Source organism: Rhincodon typus, chromosome 4 (genome assembly GCF_021869965.1).
Source record: "Rhincodon typus isolate 14 chromosome 4, sRhiTyp1.1, whole genome shotgun sequence".
Taxonomy (NCBI): domain Eukaryota; kingdom Metazoa; phylum Chordata; class Chondrichthyes; order Orectolobiformes; family Rhincodontidae; genus Rhincodon; species Rhincodon typus.
The window spans coordinates 7,351,061-7,368,677 of record NC_063335.1 but is presented as its reverse complement, the minus strand read 5'-3'; the positions used below and the strand labels follow the sequence as shown (position 1 = coordinate 7,368,677).

The 17,617-nt window shown below is 37.4% G+C and overlaps 2 protein-coding genes across 8 annotated transcripts in view; one reads left to right on the top strand and one right to left on the bottom strand.

Annotated features, from left to right (window-relative positions):
* The window catches only part of LOC109929992 (F-box and leucine-rich repeat protein 2), a 136,380-nt gene extending 121,527 nt beyond the window's left edge, over window positions 1–14,853 (top strand). The window contains exons 13-15 of the mRNA XM_048595635.1: window positions 2,957–3,013; window positions 10,066–10,278; window positions 13,165–14,853. Of these exons, the coding sequence (XP_048451592.1) occupies window positions 2,957–3,013; window positions 10,066–10,278; window positions 13,165–13,272 (378 nt within the window). The 3' untranslated portion in view covers window positions 13,273–14,853. The remainder of the gene's footprint in view (window positions 1–2,956; window positions 3,014–10,065; window positions 10,279–13,164) is intronic.
* The window catches only part of LOC109929990 (upstream-binding protein 1-like), a 63,376-nt gene continuing 60,524 nt past the window's right edge, over window positions 14,766–17,617 (bottom strand). For 2 of the 7 annotated variants that reach the window (XM_020529540.2, XM_020529541.2), the window contains one exon: window positions 14,766–17,606. In XM_020529540.2, coding sequence (XP_020385129.1) covers window positions 17,569–17,606 — 38 coding nt within the window. In that variant the 3' untranslated portion in view covers window positions 14,766–17,568. The remainder of the gene's footprint in view (window positions 17,607–17,617) is intronic. The other 5 variants (XR_007261842.1, XR_007261846.1, XM_048595436.1 and 2 more) reach the window with 4 other exon arrangements.

Genomic DNA, 17,617 nt, shown 5'->3' with positions numbered 1-17,617 from the left:
AAGAGCAACTAACTTTGATAAACAGTGCCTAGTCAAACTTTTAAGAGATTACTCTTATGGCCTTGATTGCTAGACAAACGAGTTGAACTTTAGAAGAAGCTTGTACTGAAGGTTGCCCAGTAACAGCCTCTGGATTTTTGGTTTGTTTTCCTTCAAGCTGGAAATAGCAAATTCTGTCTTCTGAAAAGTGGGAATTGGAAGAATGCTGGCAGTTGCTGTAGAGGTTTGCTCCCTCTCTCAATGAAGTATTTGTGAATCATTAAGGTTGTAAATTTCAGCTAACTCTTTCCCAGCTGAAGCAGTATCTCTGATCTTCTAATGAATTCTGAAAGTCTGTTAACCCAGAGACTTGGGTCTAACTGATCTTCCACCAAAACCAGTGTTTCAAAACACTGTGCCTGACAGCAAATAGACTTTGTATACAGGAAATCAAAGGAACTGAAGTTTACCCTTCTATATTCTGTACTCAAACACGTGATCTTATTAAATAGCAAAGTAGGCTTGATAGGCTGGATGGCCAACACCTCCTGTTTCTTATTGTTATGTTCTTATTGTTCTACAGGGCTGTTCTCTTTTTTTCCCACCTGTATTTTTTCCTCATTCATAATAGCACAGCAGAGCTGTGTGTATGTGTTGAGGATAAAGGATGATACACTTTAATCCTGCACAATAACTAAGATGGTTTTCCTACCTATTATGAAAATACATTTTTGCCATGGACATGTACATCAGAAGACATGTACACGTTTGGTATGACTTGTGGTGCACAGGGGCTTGATCTTCCAGCGCATTTGTCAAGTCATTACAGAATTTCCAGAAAGCATTTATAAGATTTTGTATGAAAAACAATTGCTAAAAATGTGAATTGACAGCCCGATTTAGAAATTTGCTTGGTAAGTAGGTGATGGAGAGGAGGCATAAATGGTCCTTTGGTGGGAAATAGCAAATGAATTCTCAAAGAATGTGTACTAGGTTATTGGCTTTTTTAAGTTAATAGATGATAAGCTGGGAAGCACAATGAGTAGTGCACATTGGAAAAGGAAGTTACAAAAAGATATGAACAGAGAGTGGGCAAAAGTGTGATCAATGGAAGCCAACCTAGAGTAAAAGAGGTCATCGACTTTAGATTGAAGACAAATCATGTTGTTCCAAATAGTTGGAAAGGAAGGGCAAGGGGATTCTGATACCCACATCCACAAATCAGAAAGCCAAGTATAGAAAGCAATCAAAAAGACTAATAATGTTGAGCTTCATCTTGAATGACCTGAAATACATTGAGGAGAAAGTTGTGCTTGAGTTGTCCAGGAATTTTGAAAAAGTCTACTTGTAGAATCTCTCAGTTCTATACAGTAAAATATACCTGAGCTATTACCTATTGAGGCCAACTGTGCATTTCGTTCAAATTCATCAAAATGATACATGACTTGGTGTTAAATTGTGAGGGCATGTTTTGCATAAACATGAACTTCTATTCTCTTGAGTGTACAAGAGGTGTGACCTAATTGCCTGGATGGGTGCAGTTCCAACAATACTTAAGAAGCATGAAACCATCCAGGACAAAGCACGCTATTTGATTGGCACCACATCTGCAAACATCCACTCTCTGCAACACTGATGTTCAGTAGCAGAGGTTTGTACCATCTTAAGATACACTGCAGAAATTCACCAAGGCTCTTTAGACAGCACCTTTCAAACCAGGACCACTGCCATCTAGAAGGATAAGGACAGCAGATAGATGGGAACACCACCACCTGCAAGTTCCCCTTCAAGCCCACTCACCATCCTGACTTGAAATATATTGCTGTTCCTTGTGTATTGCTGGATGAAAATCTTCACTGCATTGTGGATCTACCTACAGCACATCGACTGTAGCAGTTCGAGAAGGCAGCTCACTATTCATCTTTTAAAGGACAACTAGGGAAAAAGTCAGCAATGCCAACATTCCATGAGCGAATTAAAAATAATTCGTGTTATACAGGATGAAAGGGAGATGCAGAGAAACTCTCTATCGAGGATCCCAAGAGAAGGAGATGTGATCTTAATATTAGAGGCAGGCAGTTTGAAATCAGAAAACATTTCACAGTAGTAGAAATCCAGAATTCTCCATGAAAAGGTTACACACACTAAGCCAATTTGAAGTGTTAAAAGACTGATGCATTTTTAAGGTCATCACATGATTTGGAATTGGAGAACAGGTGATTCATAACCTAATAAATGGTGAGCAAGCCTTGAGGGCTGAATGATCGACTCCCATGTTCCAGAAACAGTTGAACTTTTCAGAACTCATCTGTACAATGCAAGAGTTCTTTACCCAAACACAATTCTGTGTATTTTTACAGCTCAAAATAGTTACCTGTTTGCACTTGTTAAAAAATAATTTTAATAGGTGATTATACTTATTTCTTCAATTCATGAGCTGGACATTTTCAAACTTTAATAAAGAAAATCTCTTCAAGTTAGACTGAAATCTCCTTTCTAAAACATTTTGAGATTGTAGCCTGCCAGAAGATGCATCTTCCTAATTTTCATTCAGCCCAGTTCTAGTGTCTAAATTTACAGAGGGTGGATCATATATAGAATGAACTGCCAGAGGAAGTAGTAGATTCAGGAACAGTTACAATATCCAAAAGATATTTGGACAGGTACATGAATATGAAAGGTTTAGAGGGATATGGGCCAAATGCAGGCAAATGGGACTAGTTTAGTTTGGTCAGCATAAAGGAGTTAGACTGAAGGGTCTGTTTCCATCCTGTATGATTCTATAAATTTTTCACTTGTATTAATAAAAGGAGAAATTGATGCTATTGATGAACCTACATGCTGAAAATATGAATATTCTATTGTTCCAATATGTTGCATGGAGGAGCAATTAATATATGTAAATGGGTTGCCAGAAGACTGTTCTCTTTTATTCTCATTTTGGTACGTTTAATAACTAATCTCTTTCTTCCCACAGATCACAGACAACACGTTGATTCAGTTGTCCATTCATTGTCCTAGGTTAGAAGCACTGGTAAGTGGTTAGCTATTGCAGTTGAATCATTTGTCTTTTCTGGTCTAGAAGGAATAAAATCTGTTATAATCTACTCGATTGTAATTTCTATTCTTCCGCCACCACCACCTAACATAAATTTATCCAGTCTTGTATTGGGTGTGGAATTGTTTTGTCTCGCACTTGGTTTTTAAAATAGACAAGTTGGAAATTGGCCTTTTTATTTCTGTTCAAGCATTATAAATATTTATGTACAGCCCAAATAATATAAACTTATTAATGGCCCAAATATATAAACAATTTGTATGAATTGTTACTCATAAGACTAAATTACTTTAATGATAAAAGAGGATCTAACAAGCACAAGCAGTGGATGGCTGGGTAGAATTAGTAAAGGATTTAAGACTAGTAGGAGTCAGTACAATGTTAGATTGTGGAAATTAGAGAGTAGACAACCATTAGCAAAGACAGTAGTTTTAATCAGGAATTCTAACTTTCATGTAAATTGAGATAAGTAGGTCAGCACATTTGAAAATAGTAGTGAATTTGTGTCTGGGATAGGGGTAGTAGGAACTGCAGATGCTGGAGAATCCGAGACAACAAGGTGCAGGGCTGGATGAACACAGCAGGCCAAGCAGCATCATAGGAGCAGAGAGGCTGACGTTTCGGGCCTCGACCCTTCATCAGAAAAGGGGGAGGGGAAGGGGGTTTTGAAATAAATAGGGAGAGAGTGGGAGGCGGATAGAAGAGGGATAGAGGAGAGGATAGGTGGAGAGGAAACAAACAGGTCGAAGAGGCGGGGATGGAGCCAGTAAAGGTGAGTGTAGGTAGGGAGTTAGGAAGGGGATAGGTCAGTCCAGGGAGGACGGACAGGTCAAGGGGGCGGGATGAGGTTGGTCGGTAGGAGATGGAGGTGCGGCTTGAGGTGGGAGGAGGGGATAGGTGGGAGGAAGAACAGGTTAGGGAGGCAGGGACGAGCTGGACTGGTTTTGGGATGCGGTGGGGGGAGGGGAGATTTTGAAACTTGTGAAATCCACATTGATACCATTGGGCTGCAGGGTTCCCAAGCGGAATATGAGTTGCTGTTCCTGCAACCTTCGGGTGGCATCGTTGTGGCACTGCAGGAGGCCCAGGATGGACATGTCGTCTGAGGAATGGGAGGGGGAGTTGAAATGGTTCGCGACTGGGAGGTGCAGTTGTTTGTTGCGAACCGAGCGTAGGTGTTCTGCAAAGCGGTCCCCGAGTCTCCGCTTGGTTTCCCCGATGTAGAGGAAGCCACACCGGGTACAGCGGATGCAGTATACCACATTGGCAGATGTGCAGGTGAACATCTGCTTGATGTGGACCCATCCCAGGCCCCAAGAAGACTTTCCATGGTCTTATTGCGTAGGCTTGATGGGCTCCTCCGACTACTAAGACGACGACGACTACTACTACTACTACTACTACTCCTACGCCTACGCCACCTCCTATATTGGTACATGCTAAGGACGAGCTGCGGGCTTTAACCGATGCTCACATCTTAAGAGTCAGATTCTGTTGGATCAGACTGAGATCTTGAAATATTTTTTGGGGAAGCAATTTCTTGAGTCTTCTTGGAACAAATGAGATTCTACGGTGATGCAAAGAATAACTAATTGACTTATTATTGTCACATACTGAGATACAGTGAAAAGTGTTTTCCATGCAATTCGTGCAGATTGTACCATACAAAGTGCATCAGTGTAGCAGAACAGAGTGCAGAATAGTGTTATAGCTATAGAGAAGGTCCAGAGAGAGAGAGAGAGATCAGAATGAACATTTAAGAGGTCTTTTCAAAAGTCTGATAACAACAGAGAAGCTGTTCTTGGATCTATTCATAAGCGTATACAAACTTTTATATCTTCTGGCCCGACAGAATAGGTTGAAAAAGGATATAACCGAGATGGAAGAGGGGTCTTTGATTATGTTGGTTGTTTTCCTGAGGCAGTGGGAAGTATAGATGGAGTCAATGGATGGAAGGCTGGTTTGCATGATGGACTGGGCTGTATTTATGACTCTCTATAGTTTCTTGCGGTCTTGGGAAGAGCAGTTGCTAAACCATGCCATAATGCAACCAGATAGAAGGCTATGATTTCAAAATGGTTGAGGTATGAGAAGCTGGTGTGAATATAATGTAAACATTAAAGATCGGCAGAATGATGTAAAAACACCTTTAGCAAATCAGACTATTATAACAGAATTTGAACAGAATTCTGAGTAAATTCCAGAATACCCAAGGAACACTTGATGGGTGCTTTTAGCTCTGATTTTTAAGTATCATTTTGATGGACTACATAAGCAGAGAGGCAGGGATGAAAGCAAGTACTGTAACTGTTGAATTTGTTTTTGAGTGCTGGAGAAACTCATCAGGTCTGGCAGCATCTCTGGAGAGAAGAGTTAATGTTTTGGTCTGTTATGACTCTTTGGAACTCTGAGTTGTAAGCTCCAATGGAGTAGAGAAGCAGAGGCTGACTCTTGATGCATTTTGAGGAAGGGTTTGAAAACAATGAATCATCCAAAAAAATTATATTGGCATTTAGTTTTCAGTGTTTGCATTTCAAAAGCATGAGGAACAGATTGGTTTAAATGTTCTCTCAATTCGTTAAGTAACGAAGATTGATGCAAGCTTAAGGAACGTAAAAATACTGCCTCCTTTACGTTTGATAACATGTTGGGATTGCTGAAGAGACTTGCAATTCCCTGTAAAATAACTGCAGTAAGCATATTTTAAGTGATCTAGTTTCCAGTGAGATACGTAGCCTGTTACGTAAATCTATGAAAAAGGCACAAATGAAAGTTGACATGGAGCATGTTGAGACTAGTTTTTAGGAGGTCAGTGGATTTGTCAACACATTATTGTATTCCATTCATAAAGCCTGATCTCTCTTTTTTAATCAGCATGAGACAAATATTAATGTCATCAGGTGGTGAAAATCAGAAGAAAGTAAGTTGTCTTGAGGTTACATAAATAATTTGATCACTCTACTTAATCCTATTAAAAGAACACTCTCTCTAAATTCTGGATAAAATTTTAATTGAATTAGACTGCACGTTCAGTCACCCAGGCAGAATTTGTGCAGAACAATTCATCACAGATGACTGGAGGGTGCAGCTGCTATCAATTAAATCTGCCTTCTGTTTTGCAACAGTCCTTCTGCTTTACAAGGTACTATGGTTAATTCAGTTTGTTTTTATTGACAGCTTTACACACAGGCAGGTTTTCATCAAGCTGAGGTCTTGCAGCAACATTGCAAGACTGATGCATCCTAATAAGTGTAGAGGTTTTAATTTCAAAGATTTGGTGTCCTTTATAAGAAATCATAAGGAATGGATATCTAAATACTATTAATATTTTGAGGGTTTCTGCTTCAGCTGCCCTCTTCAGGCAATGAATTCCACTTTCTGGGCAAAATGAATTTCCTTTCAGCCCCTCTAGATCTTCTGCCCCTTACCTTTCCTCTACCTAGAAAAAAAAGTTCTGTCCTGTCTATGCCCTCACAATTTTGCACATCTCAATTATGTCCCTACATAGTCTCCTCTGCTCCAAGGAAACTAAGTCTATCCAGTCTCTCTTAATGACTACAACTGTCCAACCCAAGCAATATTCTTCTAAATCTCCAGTGCAATCACATCCCTCCTAAAATGTGGATTCAAGAATTGCACACCGCACTCTAGGTGTGGGCTAATCAACTTTTTATACAGTTCCAGCATGACCACCCTGCTTTTAAACACTCTGTCTCAGCCAAGTATCCCATATGTCATCTCAACCACTTTACCTGTCCTGCTACTGGAATAGATGGACTTGCACAGTAAGGTCTTTCTGACCCTCTGTGATCCCCAGGGTCCTACCATTCATTATGTATTGCATTGCCTTGTTTGTCCTGCCGAGTTCCTTACGTCACATTTATCTTGATTGAATTCAATTTGCCACAGATTATCTGACCAGCTTATCTATACTCTCCTGTAATTTAAGGCTTTCCTCCTCACTATTTACCATCCCAACTGTTTGCGTATCATCCGCAAACCTATTGATCAACCTCCCACATTCAAGACTAAATCGTGCATATAAACTACAACAGCAAGGCCCCTGTGAAGTGACTTCAAACATTTCAATATGTTCAAAGTGCTATATTTACATATGTTTTATATATTCCTGAAGTGTTGAATCTTTTTTAAATTTATTGGATAAGGGTGTCACAGACTAGGCCAGCATTTGTTGCGCAAGCCTAATTGCCCAGAGAACAGTTGCTGTGGAACTGAGGCCAGACCAGTTGAGGACGGCAACTTCCCTAAAGGATATAGTGAACCAGATAGTTAGAAAAAAAACTATCGACAATGGATTCAAGGTCGTCATTAGACACAATTCCAAATTGTTATTGAATTTAAATTTCACCATCTGCCATGGCAGGATTCAAATCTCTGTCCAGAACATTACTTGAGTCTCTGAGTTAACGGTCCAGTGATGATACCAATAGGCAGTTGTTTGCCCCTAAGTCTGGTCTTGCAATGTTGCAATATTTGAGAGCAACTTTCATTCGTTTGTTTGAAACTTATTTGTTGCTTCTCAAACTGATTAAACCATGAACCTTTGGAAATAAAAACAAACTGCTGGAAATAACCAGATCTGGCTACATCTATGAGAGAGGAATGCTGAGTTAACATTTCACATTTGTAACCTTTTATACAGAAATAGGGAAAGTTAGAAAGGTAAGTTTTGAATTTACTTTGAAGAAAAGGGCGAAAGGGAAGTTGTGATAAGGTAGGGCGGGAAAAATATTGATTGAAAGAGATTTGTAGCAGGATTTCTATTTGTTTCGTTTATGTACCCTTTTTCTGCCTTTGTTTTCTGTTTCTGTCGAATTTGATCATACACTTTCACACCTCTCTCCTCACTGAAGGCCCAAACACTCCTTCCAGGTGAAGCAATGATCCACCTGTTGTAATTTCAATCTAGTCCTCTCTGTTTGCTGTTCACAATGTCATCTCTCAACATTGAAGAGACCCAATGCAGGTTGGGTGACCATCTTGTGGACCATCTCCATTTTGTCTGCAAGCATGATCCTGAAAGTCTAGTGACCTGTTATTTTACCTCTACATCTTGCTCTCATGCATTCTCTTCTGTGACTGTACTGGTCCACTGAGGCTGAAATAAGCTCTGATGAGGGTTAGCACCTCCTCTTTCAACTAATTTCAGACTCTAAACTTTTGTCACCTTTTGTTTTGTTTTTTTTCTCCTTGTTTTGATTCTTTTTCATTCCATTCCATGCTCTAGCGCAACTTTTTGTTTCATTTCCTTTGGCCCTGGAAGACAAATGTTCCTGTCCTCCACCCTGTTAAGGAGCTTTTTTTTTTTTTTTGCCTTGTCCCATGCACCCTTTTGTCAAAACCCATTTATGCTGTAATTTTTCCCAGTTCTGATGCATGGTTACCCAGACCTGAAATGTTAACTGTTCCCTCTTGGACGGATGCTGCCTAACTTCCCAGCATTTTTCTGGTTTTGATTTGGTTTTTGATTTCTCTACAAAAACCATGCAATACTTTTCACGGTTAAAGATGCTATATAATACAAATCATTGTTATGGATGGCAGGCTTTGCAAACATGCTTACAATGCTTGAAATACTAATTTTTCCTAAATAAAAACTGAAAGAACTGTGGATGCTGTAAATCGGGAACAAAAACAGAAGTTGCTGGAAAAGCTCAGCAGGTCTGGCAGCATGTGTGTAGAGAAAATCAGAGTTAATGTTTCAGGTCTGGTGACCCTTGCTGACTAATTTTTCCTAGTTTGGCCTGATTAAGCTTTTGGAAGGTGAGGTTTTTAAAATTACCAGTTGATGCTGAGGGCATGAAGACAAATGTAGGATGAACAAATCTAGAGATCCTTTGATAATGGAACATAAAAAAGGTGTGTATCCTGTCAGGTAGATGTTGCAAGAAAGCAAGCTGTGTGAAAGATTAGTAGGGTAAGTGAGAAATGAGCAAAAGAGAGATTGAGAAGTGATGACAGCCAACGCAAAAGAAACCTAAAAGTGCTGTACAGACCTATAAATAGTAAAATAGTGAGAAAATCAGTGGAGTCGGAGTCCTAAAAAGATTTATATTTGGAAGCAGAGGACATGCTGAGGTAATGAGTGGTTTGCATCTATCTTCAAAAAGGAAGAAGATGCCAAATTCTTAATAAAACACAAGGATGGACTGAAGTTTGATAGAGGTTTCGGATAGGTTGACTGCACTTAATGTTGATAAGTCACCAGGACCTGGTGTGATACATCAAAGGTACTGAGGGAAGTAATTAAGAAAAATTGAAGAGGTGCTGGTAACAATCTTCCAGTCTTCCTTCGACACAGGGATTGAATCAGAGGATTGGAGAATTGCAGAAGTAACACACTTTATTATCATTCCACTACAGAGTAGCCAGGTAGAGTTAAAGCTCTTAAAAGAAAATTTAAGTCATTTAGACAATATGGATTCATGAAGGAAAGCCAGCATGTACCTATTAAATGCAAAGCATGTTGCAGGTACAGTTACAACATTTAAAACACTAGGACAGGTACATGAATAGGAAAGGTTTAGAGGGATATGTGCCAAACGCAGGAAATTAGGCCTAGTTTAGTTTGGGAAACTCCTTTGGCATGGGTGAGTTGGACTACAGGTCTGTTTTTGTACTGTACGAGTATATTTAGCTCACTTGATTTGAAGTAAGATAGAGACAATAAGGGTAATGCAGTTAATACGGTGTATGTGGACACCAGAAAAAAGTTGAAATAGTATATAATAGAAAAAAGTGTCAGTAAAGTTGAAGATACTGCAGTCAAAGAAAAGGTGGTGACTTGGACGCAAAGTTGGCTGAGTGACAAGGAACAGACGGTGGTGGTGAATGGTTGTTCTAAGGACCGGGAGGGCGCAGTAAACATTCTATGATTCCTAAAGATATATATTTGTGAAGTGACATCTTCAGCAATTATTCTTTTGCAACCCAAGAGAATAAAGGTTGATATTTCATCATTTCTATTTGTAACATGAATCACATTTTTAGTTATTTTTGTCTTGCAGAGTTTATCTCACTGTGAACTGATTACAGATGATGGTATCCGTCACTTAAGCAACAGTCCCTGTGGCCATGAAAGACTTCAGGTTGTAGAATTGGACAATTGTCCCCTCATCACTGATGTGACACTTGAACATTTGAAGAACTGTCACAACCTGGAGAGAATAGAATTGTATGACTGTCAGCAAGTCACTCGGGCAGGAATCAAAAGAATAAGGGTAAAGAACAACTTTAGCTCAGCTTCATTTTGACTAACCATGTGTACCAGATTGAACCTTAGTACTTGGAATGAGTGGTAAATTGAAAGCCTACTATTATACTGACCACATTGACCAGGCAAGTTTGATTTTATTGTCCATCTGGTCTAAATAGGCCAATGAGAAGTTTGTTTCGGCACTAACTGAATCTGAGGTGACAAATGAGTTTCTTACCATCCAATCACCCTTGTCAGTAGTACACTTGTATGGACAGCAGGTCGGGGAGATTATACTGAAGAGTGATATGGAATAATAGTTTTTCTGAAGTCACCATGAAGAGATTGGAAGGTCATCACCAAAACAGGGAGAAATTGGAAAGGAATTCTAATTAAAAGTGACAGCAAATGAGGAAAAGGAAACTCACACTTCTGTCAGTGTTGAATTCTTGGACTAGAAATTAGTGTTAGAGATGATGCAAAATAGGCAACATTTACATTCAATGAACTTGGAATTCGATTGGTTCTTCTGCTAAAATTTATTTGGATAATCAAATCTTCTATGAACTAGTGCAGTTGGGCAGTATAATAAAAATCCTCTTCTTCAAAACGAATTCCTTGATATATTTAAAAGTAAATAGAAGTGTTAACTCTGCTTTCTTCCTATCAATGCTGCCAGACCTTCTTTATTTCGCTAGCAATTTGTTTTTGTTTCAGATCTCCAGCATCTGTAGTTCTTTGTTTGATATACAAGTAGAAATATTCCCTGATATGGTGATCTGTTGTGATCATTGCTAAGAATAAGCATTTAATAATGGTGTTCCATCATTCACTATATCTAAATGCAGTTTCATTAGTACACTAGTCAGTTCCTGATTTGAGCAGATTGAACCAGCATCAGAGATTGCAGATAACACAAATATGTTGTTTGGCACTAGATTTGTTGATTCCACCCTGATTTTGATGACTGAATTGGCAATCCTGTTTTTGATTCATCAATAAAGGAAAACAATATTATATTCAAGCTGTTTAGAATAGAGACCAGTTCTTGACACAGCTTCGTAATGCTAATTGCATTAATAATTGAAGAAGTGGCTATGTCAACACTGGAATTAAGTCCGTGCCAACCATAATCCCAAACTAAACTAGTCCCATACCCCTCCAAACATTTCTCATTCATGTAAATGTCTTTTAAAACATTGTAACTGTACTCTCATAAATGATATGCTTTAAAGAGCTGTGGCATAGCTCTGTGCCAAAGAAATTATTAGAAGAAAATGTAATGTTGAGCATTCCAATTCTAAATTATTTAAAATTTGGATAATATGCCTAAAAAAATCTAAGATATATAGAATACTTAATTCACCAAGTTTCTTTTTACTGGATGAGTCTTTTTCATCCAAATAACTTGCAGTAAAGGGAGTATGTACTTTAAAAAATCTGTTTATGATCCAGTGACCCAATTTTATTCAGTTTTGGAAGTTTGCATAGTTCTTTGTTTTCAGTCATTCTGTGATCAGGTTAATATTGTAATTACTAGTTAGTACCAAATAAAAAGGTTTTTTAAAATTGAAGACATTTCTGGGGAAAGAACATTTTTCTCCCCCCACGATAACTGGTGACAATTATCATCTTGACTGTGAAATAAGAACTGTTCTGAATGATCGCTTTGCTACCAAAGGACCATTACCGAGAAGAACCATGTGACTGAACATGGATCATTCTTCTAAGTTTGTGCCACAGAGACAGTGTCCTTATATTTGAATCACGAAGCCCAGGTCCTACCTGCTCCAGGGGTAATGACGTCTCTGAAAATGTTGACTAAAAATATCCACTAAAACAGTTTCCTGAGCTACTTTTCCCCGTTCTTTCAATGCAATGGTTGGGCTGACCCATTCCTGGCATAAGTGGAAAATCTTGCGGAGTGAACATTCCACCCCTTTATTCTTGAAAATTTCAAGAGGGCAGGCTATGACCATCAGAGCACTGCTTTACGTTTTTATTTCAGTTGATTGTTCATCTATTTTTAGGTATGAAAGTCACCAGCCAGTATAAAAAGTTTTTGCTTTGAGTGGAATGGATTGCTACAGTCAAAAAACCAGAAGTCCAATTGTTGTGGTCCAAGTCAGAACCAAAGACCAAACTGAATTTGAGGAACAAGAGTATGAAATTAAAATTAATAATCCTGGATTACCACCTGAATTATAAGCAAACTAGCCAAGTCAGTTATCAAAGGTTTAAAAATCTAGAAGACTGAAAGAGGGAACTGACCTAGACTGAATGCCTAATGCACAACTATTTACTTGCTTCACTTACAAAAACTGTCCCAATGTAAAACAAAACTCCATATATACCAGGAACACACCTTTTTTTAAAAAAGCAACTGGCTACAAGTTGATCGTTAAATCCACTCAAAAAACACACATCAAAACCCTGACACACGAACTCAAAATCAAACACTAAATCATTGATAGCAAAATAAAGATGAACCTCACACTTTATATTGGTGTAAAAAGATGACAGCTGGAGAGTAATATAGATGAATGTGAAACTATCCAATTTGGTTTAAAGAATGGAAAAGCAGGATTTTTTTTTAAGGGAAAGTAAATGTTTGCATTAAGGTTTGAAGTCCTTGTATATAAATCATAGCTAGTTGCACCAGCATATTAATTCTATGAAAAGGATCAATGGTATGCTAGTCTCTAATATAAAGATGTGGGATTATTGAATACTGGTGAGAATACACCTGCAGTATGGAGCACAGGTGTAGGTTTCCTATGAAAGATCTCAAACCTTGAAAAATTATTTTTTTCTCTCCACAGATGCTATCAGACCCGCTCAGCATTTAATTTTACATTCTGTTTCCTTATTACACGTATAAAGTGCTTTGTGCTTTCTTCACTGTTTCTAGGCCCATCTACCAGACATCAAGGTTCACGCTTACTTCGCCCCAGTTACTCCTCCACCTTCAGTGGGAGGCAGTGGACAACGGCTTTGCAGATGCTGCATTATCCTTTGACATGAGATTTTGTATTTAAGAAATACTGTGAAAGTGACTTGTTCTTGCACTTGTGATCTTGGATCTCCAAATAGGGGAAAAGCTCTAGGAAGAAATCACTACACAACCTGATTTACCTAACTTTTTGTCAATTTTACTGAAAATAGCAAAGTTAATGGAGTTAGGTTAGAGAAAGGTCTAAACTTGGACCAAGTGTTAAAGGGAAGGTTGGAGTGGAATGATATAGTATAAGATCCCATGCATAACAGAAATGCTTTCTTGTAAAGTCCAATGCAAATACTATGACCTCACTGCCATCCCCCACTATTAATGTTGAAATGATGACCATACCTGAAATCAGCATTCAATGGTACAGACTGCTTCACTAACCAATTGCATTGTGATGTGTCAGGCATGTAGCTGATGAAGCCACATTGGTTAATTGGCCTTAGGCTTCAATATTGTAGTGTTTGGGATAATTTTATTTCTGTACGTGTAGCTATGGAAAGATCTTTGTTTGGCAACAGTTAAGTTCACATAATTGTGAAACTGCATTTCTTCCATTAGGACCGACATTCTCAATACACATTAGCTACTTTGAAAAATACGTGTTGAATATCTTGTTTGAGCGGGATACAAATCAGTAATATGTTTTCACAAAAAAGTAATTGGTTTTATCTTAAGTGACTTGTGATATTTGACTTGATCTGAATAAGGCATGATTGTTTCTAGGATTAAAGCCAATTTTAAAACTATCTGCATATCACAGTAAAAATGTAATTTTGGAATTCTGAATAAAAGACGATATGCAGTAGTCAGCACATGTTTTCTGTTCACTTTTGCATACGGCCACTTGTCTTTCTACAGCAGGAATGGTGAAGATTCAAATGTATTTAATCTAAACTGATTTAAAAGACCTTTTATCCTAAATCTGGGGGTGAAAAGTTTGTCAAGTATCAATGTATAAAATTCAAAATTGACAAGCTGGATTCTTAGCAAGTGTTTATAGCTTTACTGTACATCTTACCATTAAAATGTACATTAAAATGGAATAAAGTAATAATTCCAATTTCTTTGTCTAGCACTTCTCTGCAATGAAACCTGCTGGAATTCAAATTTAACTTTAAATATAAAGGGAAGTATGCAGTTAAATTCATTTTCTACAGTGAATTATGGGTGATTACATGAACAAAAACAACAGGCTTGATATCAAATTAAATCAGTGTACACTTAATGAGATATTACAGTTGTAATGCAAAAAACCATACGCTTATCAACAATTTTTCTAAGTTTGTAGAAGTTTATCACATATTCAGTACTTAAACTTTTTACCATAATTTGTGTTTATATTAACAATTAGCCAACTATTTAAATGATAATCCCGGTTTAGAGAATTGTATTTTTTTTTGTTTAAAAATTAGCTACTGTTATACATATGATGTGGGTTTGTTTGATTGTTGAGTACCTCCTTGGTTACCATGGAAGTGAGTGCTCAATTAAAATTCACAAAAATCTAGATCTTAACTGACAGCTGTCAATTTTATTCAGTCTGTAAATTGATGCAATTCATGTTTGATTTTAAAAATACTTGTTTTTGCATCATACTTTGATTATTGTATTATTAAATGTAACACAATCGTGAATGCTTCAAATATTGAAACAAAAAGAAAATTGTCAGAGAAACTCTGTCAGTATCTGTAGAGAGAAACAGTCAGCATTTTGAGTCCGGTAACCCCTTGTCCAAACGTGATTCTCTATTCAAGGAAGAAAGGAGACAAAGCAAGAAATTAGCTGTTTAGTCCAATATCTGCCATGGGGAAAATGCTAGAATCTATATAGACACTACTGGAACAATTCATCCATGTCGAGTCCTCATGGTTGTGAATTCATGTTTGCTTTGCTGTTCTTTCAGAAAGTCACAAGCACGTTTGAGGGTAACTGGTAGACATTCGACATGGTGCTGCAAAGGTTACTACACCAAATAAGAGCATTAACACAGGAGGTAACATTAGCATGGATAGAGGATTTGTTGACTAATCATCAGGCTAGGAGTAAATGGGTTTTCACATTGGCAGGATACACCATAGTGATCAGTGATGAAGCTCAATTCATATAATCAAGTTAACATTTCCAGAGCAATCTCATGCAACTTAACAGATCACTACACCCTAATGTGCATTTTCCAGTCTCTGATCTAGAGACCAGAATATTGGCTGAAAGGTGATAAGAATCCCTGAATGTTACCAAATGGAAAAACATCCAAAGGAAAGTGGTCTTTACTGTGTTAATTGTATGGGTGTATCTTCAGAAAACATCCAGTGTTCTTTTGGCATTGACTGATTCAAAAATACCATGTAGTTTTAAACTCCTGTTCCACATGAAATACAAGCATTGAAAACTGAAATTCCAGGAAACTTTAAAACAGTGTGACGCACTGCACATCAGCAAGCATCTAGAAACAAGGTGGTGCTTCATTGTAGGACTGTACTGTGCTATTTAATGTAGATGGCAGAACCTAAATTTGGAATATTTCATACTAAATTACTTCATAAATTGAAATTCTAAAGTTTAGACAAGATTGACAAAAGTGTTCCTGCTGGCTATAGTAAAAAGGACTAAGATTAAGATGAGAGAAATGGGGGAAGCCTTTCTTTAAAAAAAAAATACAACAACTAAAGGTGATGAAAGTGGAAAGTCAATGATTTCAAAAGGAAATCAATGGATACTTTCCACTTTTATCCTCCGTATGGTCCAAAGCTACAGATAGTCATCACTTTGTAAATTAAATGAATTGTCAGATAAATGCCAACATTCCACATTGTTGTATAAAATTGATAGCAATGACCCATGTAACTTAATTGTCACATTGTACAGGGTTTAAGACACTTGCAAAATGATTTTAAAAACTATTACACAGACAGTGTGAATTTATCCCATAATTAAGATCCAAGTCAAAACTAAGTTGCTGATGCTTATGTTTCACTAGCTAATTGAACCATAAATGAATGTTAAAATCTTTTACTGTTGATGGTATGTTTAAACACAATTTTGACAACTCAGAAGTTCAAGTGAACAGCCAAATTAACAAGTTTTTTTTTTCCTTTAGTAACTTAATCATTTTTAAACCATTTGGAAATCTTGTGACACCATCATGGCAGGTGGGACTTTAACCCTGACCTTGAGGTCCAGAGGTAGGAATATAACCACTATGTCACAACAGACCCTTCCTTGACTTGCATACATGGTATTGAGCTGAAAATTCTCATTTGCCAACTAATTCATTATAACCCCATAAAAACATCTTAAAAGTAAGCAAACTTGATTTTATTAACATTTCAGTGCAGTGCGATTTGGTCACATAGGCACAATTATGACTTGGAGAATTATTGGACACAACTTTTTTTTTTAAATACAGCTTTCGAAAGCGTAGGATTTGATTAATGGAATTTACAAATTTATTTTTTAATGCAGAACATACCTATCCTCTGATCTAACAGCAATTATGATTTACAAACAAAACAGAGAAACTCCTTGCTTTATTCACAACTGCTGTTTAGCTACAGGTAAAAAGGTTTGACACTGAACTCAAACAATAAAAAGCACTAAATGTTCCAAACAAATAAGATCAGCTTTTTTTATTATATAAAAAGCCCTGTGACCTTGAAGCAGAAAAAATATACTTAATGTGCAAGCTGCAACTTTAAATTAAACAAATGTCCTGATTTGAGACAGGAATTGAAATCACAACATTTTTATATAGTTTTTCCTCTTTAGAATGCAAATTAGCAACTGCACTATATGATCTTGCAGATACAGTTCTATAGAATGAAACTAGTATCTTGTGAAGGCAGTAAAATGCATTACGGCACAAAGTAAAAGGCAAACATTTAAAAAATAACTTGGCATACCTCAACAATCTCAACCAATAATCAAGAAACTAGACAGATAAGGTGAAGCAGAACTGCTTCAAAATGAGACTATTATTGTGCAAATCTGGATCTACTGGCCATTTTCCTCCTCTTGTCATATTTATGAAGACCACTTTGAACCATAATTTCTGGACTTTCAGGTCTACCCTCGAGCTTGCTGCATCCTACACATGCAAGGAGGGTGCAGATTGGTGGCAGTGATATTTCCAGAAATTTCAAACTCACAGTAAAGTAACTGAACAGTCAAGCTGTGTTTTCAATATGAAACATTTTGTACAGTGAAGTCAGATTCTAACATTTACATGAATTTGCTCAATGTCCTTTGTCATAATAAAGATATCTTCTATATGCAAAAACGTAGTCCAGCTTAACTGCTAAATGGGACAGGTTACTTCAAAATTACATGGTAGCCTTCGCTATTTTCAGCTGTAAAACAG